Genomic DNA, 12,044 nt, shown 5'->3' with positions numbered 1-12,044 from the left:
AAGTAAAAAATACAACAGGGACATGAATGACTTTAAAACGGATCATACCTTTAAATGGCAGAGCCAGCTCAATCAATCAGATCCAATATCCGCATATTCAACACCAGAGAAAACAGTGAGAGTTCAGCCCCCTCAAATAAATCTTCCAAATAGGAATGACATACAATATTTGCCACAAGATAACTATGGAAATTATAGAGGGGACATTATAGAACACCAAAGATATGATGAGAGATATGGAAATTACCAGCAATATACACCTTACCGCAACGAAAGAAGACCCCACGGAATGGCTGGAAAAAGCCATTTTGGAAAAATTTCAGGAAGAATAACCATAAACAAAAATCTACATATGAACAGAGGCCTCCATACGAACAGAGAGATGAGAGAAGATATCCACAAAAGCAACAAACCAACAGGGGGGCACCATATTACAGGAAGGAAGTGAGAGAGACACCAGGAAGGACGCTGGAACGCACCGCTTGTTGCTTTATACACCGCTGTATATGTTTACTCCTTAATGTGAGTACCCTGACATTTTAATTTAATAAAACTGGTTTCATCTAAATACTACACTATGGATTACCATCTCTGTATTTTGTGAGGTATACCCACCCTAAGGCCATAGAACTGGAGCGATATATACATCATTATTCTAATAAGGCTGTAACCTCACAGCCGTGAGGTAAGGGCACATCCTTTCACTCATTGGATGAAAGAAAGAAAAAGCCACTGCACTTATATGTTTGCACGTATCACTGGAGCTTGAAACAAAGAACTCTTATTTTGTCAGAACATTGCACGCTTATATTATTTTTTGTATATTTCATATATACTACTAGCACTTTATCCCTTTTTCATTTATTTCACCTGCAATGGTCACATTTATTATTGCTGCTAGCATCATTTGCACAATGTAATGCACTGCATGGAATAACAGCTCATGTTTCATATACAAATTTTTTTTTATATTTACTGGATCTATTGAGATTTGTTTTTATTTTTCACACTCACCTGGCATGCTATATTGTATTGTGCTTATTCTCACCTAAGTGATTGCATATAGATTTCTGTTATTTGGACATAGACTTTGGATTGTCACTTTATTTATACATTCACTTGGCATGCTATACTGCAGTTTTGCACAGTTTTTTTGATTATTATTAGAGTGTATGCATTTATTGTTCGTATGCTTAGGTATTTTACCTATGATTGTTATTATTACTTTTATACCAAGCTCATTACGCACTCTAAAAGTTTAAAGGCACTTTTCACATTTAGTCACTATCCATATCTCTAGCTTTTTTCTATTATCTTTTCACCTGAAGCTCCCTCGCCCCCTTGTCTATTTCCCCTCCATCCCCCCTTTTTTCTCCCCCCCCCCTCCCTTATCCCTCCCCTTCCACCCCATCCTCTCTTACACTGCGCAACACTAAAATCTATAATTTACATTGTCCCTTACTTGTTTGGAGAGTTCCTTGGTCTTCATGGCAGTGTTTGTTTAGTGGTGCCTCTTGCTTAGGTGTTTCAGCCTCTTCAAAAGGGCGTGTATATGTAATGACCAGGGGCGTAACTATAGGGGGTGCAGCAGTCGCGACCGCAACCGGGCCCTGTGATGCAGGGGGCCCATACAGCCCCCTCTACATATGGCCGGCAGCAGCATAGGCAGCTAGGGGTACCAGTGCACCATGCACACGGGTGGCTGGAGATGGAGGGTGACTAGCAGAGCTCCATGCTCGACTATTACACTGGCTGCTCTTTAGTTGTGCATTCCCCACATGACCTGACCTGTGTCCTCAGCCGGCTCCTCAGAGTACTCCTCTCCTGCTCCATGCATTGCCACTCAGTCCGATGTCTGTTCTCCCCAGCCAGAGTCCCGCCCCCCCCCGCCGAGTCCGGCCCACACTGCACTGCATACTTCTTCCAGGTAAACAAACTTTAAGCACACAGATGCAGTGCAGCCCTATGAGAGCCCCCAGGAGGACAATGCAGGCTTGTCTGTCAGCCCCCCTCCTCCCCCGTCATACACAGATGATAAAAGGTCTTTCTGGGAGATATGCTGATCGCCCGTCCAGCACACTGGATGGAGCCCAGGCCAACATGGATGAGTGCGCGGCCTGCAGCTTGGTCATGGTGAGTGAGAGGACCCCATCCCCCACACACCATTACATACCCCCTCCATCTCCCCCTGGGGACAGGGACCCCCACCTCCCCTGGGGACAGGGACCCCTTCTCACCTGGGGGCAGTAACTTCATCTGCCCTGGAGAAAAGGACCTCATCTCTGCCTAGGGACAGTCCCCCAATGGGGCACCTAAAAAAAAACAAAAAAAAACTAAAAAAAAAAACTACTGATGCCAGTGGTGGAACTACAGGGCTCACAAAGGTCATACCTGTGACCACTCCCTGGAGTTCCACCACCGGATTCGGAGGGAAGGGCCCTGGCTGGGGTTCAGGGGGGCCCTTCATGGTTTCTTGCATCGGGGCTCTGAAGGTTCTAGTTACGCCACTGGTAATGACAGATCATGTGACACTTAGATTGCACACAGGTGGACATCAGTTCACTAATTATGTGACTTCTGAAGGTAATTGGTTGCACCAGAGCTTTTTATGGGCTTCATAACAAAGGGGGTGAATACATACGCACATGTCAATTGTCAGTTATTTCTGAAAAATAGTTTTATGTATACATTTTTCTAATTTTAATTCACCAACTTAGACTGTTGTGTTCTGATCCCTCACAAATAATTCAGATGAAAAAAAAACATCAAAATAAAGGCTGTAATGTAACAAAATAGGTATGCAACACCGGCTGAAATTTAAGGTTACACCTGAACTGCAGTTTGGTTTGGGTACAATTGTTCTAAATTTGGACCTCTGCATCAATCTGACTGGACTATAGGATGTTCAGCCTGGCCATAGGGTGCACTGTCTCTTCTGGTAGGCATGGAACCACGGTCTGGTTGGGTGCTTTAAGGTTACTCTCTCTCGGAGCCCACCCAGTGGGAGTGTCATTCTTGCTGTGCTTTCTGGGAGAGGGTACTTAAGATGGGGATGTCACGTGGTTCGGGGTTCCGGTCCAGAAGTATGTTCTGACTCCATGGTCCTGGTCCTCCTGACCAGCCCCTAGGAAGGATATGGCCTGGGGTGCGGATCCACCTGACTTATTGTCTCGGGACTGGCTAGCCCGAGGCAAGGAAACTAAAGAAGGATTCCGAGGTGGTCCGGTGCCATCTCCGGTAGTTGGAGAGGCCCAGTAACTTCGTAGCTATCCAGGGAAGGACTCTTCAGAAGAAGGCCATGTACGGGTTGGCTTCTTAGCAAGAGCCTGGAGGGGCTGAAGTACCTAAGTGAATCCAGTCTCGTGGGTATCGCCAAACTGGCTGAAATATCCAGGTATCACACGAGTGTTCTACAAACTTAGTTTCCTGCAAGTTCTACAAAAACATCTGTGGCAGAGACTTATTCCTGTATGTTCTACAACAACGTCTGTGGCAGAGACTTGTTCCTGAGTAAAGTGCCTTGTTGGCTGCTAGGCCTTGTGAGAGAGGGACTATCCAACTAGAGTGAACATCCAGTTGTGAATGGCTATTCTCTGGATTTAGTCAAAGTAAGCAAGTCCTTTATTATTATTATTAAAGAGTACATGAACTTCCTTCCTAACCCTCTGATCCTATTTTAAGAGACTGTTCATTGTCTACGTTTTGCAAAAAAAAAATCCCTTTATGCAGATCTGTCGTCGGTCTCTGAAATTACTGGGCATTTCTTACCATTTGCAATCGAGCGAGCAAGCGAGAGAGAGACTGTTATCTGTAAAAGAAAAAACACTTTGGCCTCTTTCAAATCCGCCTGTCAGTTTTTTCAGGTGGTTCTGAACGGTCGCACTTGACAGCTCTTTGGAGCGTCAGATGTCAGCGGTGACATGTCCACTGACATCTGAAATGCCAAATGCTTGTAACAGCGTGTAAACATGTCTAAACGCAGTAACGCTCGTATACAAGAATTTTCGTTTATAGGTGTTTTAAATGGGAGAGGGAGAGAGGGAGAGAGAGAGAGAGAGAAGGGGAGAGAGAGAGAGAGAGAGAGAGAGAGAGGGGGAGAGAGAGGGGGGGAGAGAGAGAGAGAGAGAGAGAGAGAGAGAGAGGGGGGGAGAGAGAGAGAGGGGGAGAGAGAGAGAGAGAGAGAGAGAGGGGGGGGGAGAGAGAGAGAGAGAGAGAGAGAGAGAGAGAGAGAGAGAGAGAGAGAGAGATCCTCCTGTTTACTTCCGCGTTGCGCGCTCCCGCGAGCGTGCATCGGGGATGTTCTGTGCTGGCCGTGTCCCACAGCCAGTCACAGATCGCTGTAAATGGCCAATCACAGCGGCCGTTTACAGCGTGATCGGCATGTCCAATGAGAGATGATCTCATATATAAACATATGAGATCATCTCTCATCGCCTCACACAGACAGCGTGTGAGGAGGGAGAGATGAACGGCTGCAGCGGCCGTGAGTAGGACAAAAAAAAACAAAAAAAAACACACACATAAAATAAAATGCCTACAATGTCACTGCCATCTGTCCCCAGTGCCACCTGTCCCCAGTGCCATGTATAAGTGCCATCTGTCATCAGTGCCACATCAGTACCACGTGTCATCAGTGCCATATCAGTGTCACGTGTCTTTAGTGCCACATATTAGTGCCATCTGTCATCAATGCCACGTATCAGTGCCATCTGTCATCAGTGCCACCTGCCAGTGTCACGTGCCATCTGTTATCAGTGTCACGTGTCATCAATGCCACATATCAGTGCCATCTGTCAGTGTCACGTGTCATCAGTGCCATCTGTCATCAGTGTCACGTATTAGTGCCATCTGTCATCAGTGTCACGTATTAGTGCCATCTGTCATCAGTGCCACGTATTAGTGCCATCTGTCATCAGTGCCACTTATTAGTGCCATCTGTCATCAGTGCCACTTATTAGTGCCACGTGTCATCAGTGCCACGTATAAGTGTCATCAGTGCCACATATTAGTGCCACGTATCAGTGGCATCTGTCATCAGTGTCACGTCAGTGTCACGTGTCATTGTCCTGGTGCTCCAGGACCTTCAAAAGTGTAATAGGTAGTCAACAAGTTAGATGTGTAATTTATGCCCTTAGAACACGTGACGGTGCTCCCTGCATGTTGGGACTTTCTATGTGGCCAGGCTGTGGAAAAGTCCCACACGTGTGGTATTGCCATACTCCGGAGGAGTAGCAGAATTTATTTTGGGGTGTCATCTGTGGTATACACATGCCATGTGAGAGAAAGAACCTATTACAATGACAATTTAGTGAAAATAAAAATAAAAAATCTTAATTTTGCAAAGAATTGTGGGAAAAAAATGACAACATCAAAAAGCTCACCATGCCTCTTACTAAATACCTTGGAATGTCTACTTTCCAAAAAGGGGTCATTTGGGGGGTATTTGTACTTTCCTGGCTTGTTCGAGTCTCAAGAAAGGAGATCGGCCACCAGTACATCAGATGTGATCAATTTTGTATGATTTGCACCACAGCTTTAGACTCTCTCTTAACTCTCTCTTTAACACTCTTAACTTTCATAAAGACCAAATAATATCCACTAATTTGGGTTATTTGTAACAAAGATATGTAGTAGTATAAATTGTGGCCAAAATTTATGAAGACAAATTAATAATTTGCTAAATTTTATCACAGAAACTAAAAAAAAAATGTTTTTTTTCAAAATTTTCAGTCTTTTTTCATTTATAGCGCAAAAAAAAAAAAAACCCAGAGGTTATCAAATACCACCAAAAGAAAGCTCTATTTGTGGGGAAAAGGGACAAAAAATTAATTTGGGTACAGTGTTACATGACTGAGCAATTGTCAGTGTGAGAGCACCGAAAGCTGAAAATTGGTCTGGTCACGAGGGGGGTTTAAGTGCCCAGTTGTCAAGTGGTTAATTCTGTTTTAGGCCATCAGCAGATCAGCCTCTACAAATTCAGTGCCTAAAAATGCCTTAAAATAGAGAGCAACTGAGCATGTGCAGAACAGGGTGAAACAGTGTATTATTAGATTTTAAATCTATAGGCACTTATTTTTAATGTTTTACATAGTTATACCTGAAAAAGGACATCCTGAAGTGATCTAGCAGTTTCCTGACTAAAGTTTCACTTAAAGGAGAAGTACAGCCAAAGCCTGGATCAAAGGAGTGCAATTTGTTCTGCATTCCTGTGACCCGTTTTCAGCAGAGAGCAGGCTGAAGTCAACTCTCTGCTGATGTCACAGAAGTCGGTCCCAGCTCCGCATCATCACAACCACGGAGTCGGGCCTGACATCCGATTTAGGCTTTCAGTGAGCTCTGCCCCCTCCACAGCCCAGTGCTCCAGTAAGTGAGGAGAGAGAAGAGCAGAGAGCTGTGACTGACAGTCACCAGCTCTCTGCTTGGGGAGCTATGAGAACTGAGCGATTAGTGTTCATTCGATTGTTCTCAGAGCAAAGGCGCTGGGGGACAGATTCAGCATTGGACTGATGCTGCATCCACCTAGGCAAGTATGAATCTGAAATAAACCCGATTCCCATACATCTCTTTTAACCACTTCCCTACCCGCCCATAGTAATATGACGCCCGCAGATGGGATCTCCCATCCTGGACGGGCGTCATACGACAGCCTCCCATTCACGGCCGTCTAGGGAGCCCACGGAGGGCCACTGGGCACCCACGATTGCCCGGGAACACAGCAGGACCGTGGATCTGTGTGTGTAAACACACAGATCCACATGCTGTCAGAGGAGAGGAGACCGATGGTGTGTTCTCAGTACAGAGGAACACCGATCGGTCTCCTCCCCTTGCGAGTCCCCTCCCCCCACAGTTAGAATCACTCCCAGGGAACATAATTAACCTCTGCAGCGCCCCCTAGTGTTAACCCCTTCCCTGCCAGTCACATTTACACAGTAATCAGTGCAATTTTATAGCACCGATCGCTGTGTAAATGTGAATGGTCCCAAAAATGTGTCAAAAGTGTCCGATATGTCCGTCACAAAAAAATAAAAAAATCACATAAAATAAAAAAAAAAAAATCACAAATCTATCCCCTATTTTGTATACGCTATAACTTTTGCGCAAACCAATCAATATACGCTTATTGTGATTTTTTTACCAAAAATATGTAGAAGAATACGTATCGGCCTAAACCAAGGGAAAAAAAAAATATTATATATATATATATATATATATATATATATATATATATATATATATATATATTTTTTTTTTTTTTTTTTTTTTTTAAATGGGAAATTATAGCAAAAAGTAAAAAATATTGTGTTTTTTTTTTTCAAAATTGTCGCTCTTCTTTTGTTTATAGCGCAAAAAATAAAAACCGCAGTGGTGATAAAATACCACCAAAAGAAAGTTCTATTTGTGGGGAAAAAGGGATGTTAATTTTGTTTGGGTGCAACGTTTCATGACCGCGTAATTGTTAGTTAAAGCGACGCAGTGCCGAATCGCAAAAAGTGCTCTGGTACGGAAGGGGGGAAAATCTTCCGGGGCTGAAGTGGTTAAGCATGTTATATAATTTAGCTTAGTGTTGATTGAATTTTTCTTTGACTGAGAAAGAAATAAAGCATAAACAATATGTATGGAGTTGAAAACATAAACTGAAAGTAAAACTTTTGTACCAGACTTGCAGGTTAAATCAAACCCAAATTCATCAGAACGGCCACTCACCTTGTCCAGCATGTATAGATGCATTCCTTGAGTTTTGCCTGAGAAAGAGAAAAAGGTTCAGGATTTGCTTTGGGTAGTAAGCGCAACACTCATTATAACATAAATAAATACATTCTATTAGTATACAGACTAATATATCACAAATCAACAAAGAGTGACCATTCTAATACATTTATCACCAAAACGTTCTGTTTGTGACACCAACTCAGAGTACGTTAGCTATAAAAGCATATCCTGTGCCCAATAACTTCTGTAGAACCACACAATAAATGTTTAATGTGGTCTCCCAACCTGATCATTACAGTTTGCAATAGAAATCATCATTCGAATGCCCTCACGCAGGACTGTATTTAGACATCATGCTGTCCTGGCCACATTTGAATGACAACAACCCCTGCTGCTCCTAGCTTGGATCTTGTAACTATGTGTAGCGCTGGCTCCTGACGAGCATGCGCTATATGTTTTTGAAAGTTAATATTCCTGAAACCACAGTTGGATTTTAGGGCTAATTTTACCAAATTATGATTTCAGTACCAGTCCAGCTGGGTTGCACTGGGTTCTCCTTGGCCGCAGGAGTCGCTGTCACCGCCGGAAAGTGGTAGAACGCAGTTTAGCTGGGTGTATTGAGTGCCATGTTTTTCTCAGAACCAGCCCAGTGGGAGTGTTCTCCTGCTGTGCATTCTGGGCGGTGGTATTTATGGTACTGACATCACATGCTACGGGGTTCCGTGCCAGAGGATTTTTCTGTCTGTTTGGTTCTGGTCCTCCTGACCAGCCCCCATGGCCCTCCTGGCAAGGGATGCGGTTCCATGTATTTCCAAGTCCCGGGGCTAGATAGCCCAAGGCGAAGCAATTGCAGGGACAGGCCTGAATGGATATTGAGGCCTGGTGGTCATCTAAGGAGAGGCCCAGCAACTGGAGAAGCATCCAGGGGAGGACTCTTCAGGAGAAGGCTATGCACAAGGCTGGCTTCTCTGAAGGAGCTCAGCTGAAGGACACTTCATGGATCCACATTCATACGGTATCGCCGGACCAGCTGAGAGATACTGGTACCGTATGATAGCTCTATAAAAGTTTGTCTATGTCCCTCAGTTAGACTCAAGTCTGTGGCAGAGACTTGTTCTCAAGTATTCTACACTCAAGTCTGTGGCAGAGACTTTACTTTACACCCTACCAGCTGCTAGGCCTAGTGAGAGGAGGTCTACCCGGGGGTTGTGAAAATCCAGCTGTGACGGTTATTCTCTGGATTTCTTCTATAAAGACTTTCCATTTTTCACAGTCCAAAGTACCTGAACTTCCTCCTAACCCTCTACCCTAAATTGAGAGATTCTGTTTCTATTTTCAAATAAATAACCCAAAAGAAGATTCAGTGTCAGTTTCTACATTTCTTTGGGCCATCTACCACGGGAAACCCTACACAGAGATGAGGCCAAGAAGGAAACAGTAAGCCCAATAAAACCAGCAGCTCCTTCGGGGGTCAGTGCTACATATGCACGTGTCATACCTGGCTCTGTGGAAGTTGGAAATCACTGTAGTATTCGCTTCTAGGCCAGCGGCTGCCTTGCTGCTTAGTGAACACAGAGGGTTGTTTGGCACAGGTGCCATTAAGAGAACACTTTGCATTTTCTCGTGTTGTCTAATTGGACAAGGTGGAAAGATGAGGTGGTCACGTCAAACAGAAAAATGTTCTCTAAAAGGCACCTGTGCCGAGCGAGCTTCCCCTATGTTTACCAAGCAGCAGGGCAGCTTCTGAGCACAGGACCTCTGAACTAGTGGTGGTCTATGTAGTAGCGGTACCTCTTGCAGTGATTTCACATTGGTCCCAGAGGTATGGAACATGTATACTTCCATTACTTACTACATCAATCCAAGCTGGACTGATGTAACTATGCAAACAAAGCTATACCTAAAACTTTAATCCTCTGTACCCACTTCTTTCTACAGGTTTTAGGCTGATTTTAGCCACTAATATCCAAATTTAAAGAACAAGTAAACAAAATAAGAATATTGTTTTTACAATCCATACATTTTCACTGGTCCTCAAATGCCATTATGGTAAATTCAGGCCTGCCCACGTGTTCCCTGGTCGGTCTGGCACCTGGCTGCTACTATAATGTAGTGTACTCTGCACACAGAATATGCACTAGAGGATGCACTTGAGCTGGGGCATATGAATACTGTCTGGCTCTGGAGAGGTGAGGTACTTTGTAGAATTATCATTTCTAGTTCTAGAGTGACGATGATGGTCTGGGAGGGTGGAACACGAAGGCAGTCTATGATTACATGTACGAATTATATAACATTGAAACCAGTCTCTGAATAGACATCATTAACAAACTTGACTCTGGAGAGATGGTAAGATCGTTGGTGGCCAATGAGAGAGATTCTGTATCTGTGCATACTACTATCATTGCATATCCATGACCAACATCCTAAATACAGATAGCAGCAGTTCATGGAAGCGCAGACTTTCTTCCTGATTTAGTTCTGCTTGACTATGACATGTTGATTAGGTGGACAGGCCACATGCAGTCCCTATTATTTCTAATTCTTACACATGTGTCATGACTATTAGAGCCATGGGAGCTTCAAAAACAGGGATAGTTAACAAGTACAGTGGATTTACGCAAATCCTATATAGAAGGGTTAGGCCATGGATCATGTTGGGGGCCAACCTTGCCAATCACCCTGAATAGGTTCAGAGGATGGGTAGACAGCCCAGAACTGATGATTTTAGCGAGCATTAGTAATCGGTGATAGAGCTCATTAGACAGCATATTGATGAAGTGTTATTTTCTTGCAGGGTTATGCATGTGCTCCCCTGCCCTTAGTCACATGGCATGACTCTGGTATACTGAGTGCTACAGCTATCTAGTATCTGTTGGCTGGTATTCATGACTAAATCTTCCGAAAACAAACACATAGTAGTAACTGGCAGTCCCTTTGTAAAAGAACAGTCTCTGTATCTATGAACAATTTCTGTCAGTCTTTCTGTACCCCAGCAATCTCATGTAACATGGCAAAGCTTTGTCTTTAAAGTGATGGTGGAAAAGCAGAATTTAGGTAGGACTGAAGGTACAGACTTTGTAGGCCAGGTTTAGGATAAAACAGATCTTTAAGTGAGAGATGGGTATGTCTTTAAGCAAAGTTTGGTGGGCTTGGTTGGGTGTGGGTCAGTAGAAACAGTCTGTACCATATTCCACCACACAAAAATAATATCTGCATAATTGGGACCATAAGAATGACTGGCTAACATTCGAGCACAGAAAAAAAAATAAAAAAATCAATGTTTTTTTATAGTCATGCATTTTTTTCACTGACACTAGTAACTTAATTAGCCTTTGCTTATTTATGGCCTGCTTATAAATTCACAGCCAGATGGCATTTCAGGAAAACACCAGCAATGACCTTATAAAACACAGAGAAAACTATAACCATCCTGGTCACTAGGAATGCTAAAATTGTATTCTGGCTATCAGATCGGTGAATCAAACGATGGCAAAGGTCCTTCCAGGGAATCAGTTTTCCCTTAATCTATTTACAACACCAATGTCACCAATATCAACATATTGAAATGTATACATAGCTGAATAAGTTTACTTTTATACTGCTATCCAGAGATAATTAATACTGATAAATTGGGTATTTATTTATAGCACCTGCTGGTAGGGAAACTTAGGGCTTTCTGAATCACATTTAATAAAACCAATAGTTCTGTATATAATCTTTTTTTAGATATATAGATAATGCAGTGCTGTCTTTACATCTTGGGTGCACATAGGCACAGAAAATCTGGTGCCTTAAAGACCAAGTTCAACTTTTCCGTAAAATAGTTTATGCAGTCAAGGGGCCCCATAAGTATTAAAAACTGTACAATGTTGTAAAATGTTATCATCATCATACCTGTAGGCCATTTACCAACCCCCTCGAAAGCCTAGCAGAAAAAACTCCCGGTCAGCAATCCCTATTGCTAGAACGATAAAACCGGTTTCATTTTTGTAATGCCAGGAGTGAACAAAATGGCATTCACTGCTTTGTTCAGACTAGCAGACTGACAACTAGTTTTTGCGCAGTGATAAGGTGTGCTAAAAGGATGCCTATCACTTAAATTAATGTAAAGCACATCTAAGGCAGGCCGTAGATGGTGCAATTTTCTTTCTTGCAGCCACAGTCCATGTTCATGGGGGAATGCCTTTTGCGGAGCTATTGATTACTGCTAGCAGCTATAGCCACTGGCAATAATCCCATGCCCAATATCTGACCTGCTGGTTGTACCCAAGTCTACCGTTGGATCAACTTAGATACATTCAGCCTGCCTATAGATGGTTTGAATTTTGGCC

At 43.3% G+C, this 12,044-nt stretch overlaps 1 protein-coding gene across 3 annotated transcripts in view; it reads right to left on the bottom strand.

Annotated features, from left to right (window-relative positions):
- Positions 1-12,044, bottom strand: part of PDLIM7 (PDZ and LIM domain 7) — a 162,312-nt gene that overhangs the window by 18,542 nt on the left and 131,726 nt on the right. For all 3 annotated transcript variants that reach the window (XM_077472527.1, XM_077472526.1, XM_077472528.1), the window contains exon 6: positions 7,705-7,742. In XM_077472527.1, coding sequence (XP_077328653.1) covers positions 7,705-7,742 — 38 coding nt within the window. The remainder of the gene's footprint in view (positions 1-7,704; positions 7,743-12,044) is intronic.

The sequence above is a fragment of the Lithobates pipiens genome, unplaced genomic scaffold (assembly GCF_037356315.1).
Source record: "Lithobates pipiens isolate NorthernLeopardFrog02 unplaced genomic scaffold, aLitPip1_a1.2 Scaffold_8, whole genome shotgun sequence".
NCBI classification, from domain to species: domain Eukaryota; kingdom Metazoa; phylum Chordata; class Amphibia; order Anura; family Ranidae; genus Lithobates; species Lithobates pipiens.
Note: the sequence above shows the minus strand (reverse complement) of the source record. Positions and strands in the feature narration are given on the sequence as shown.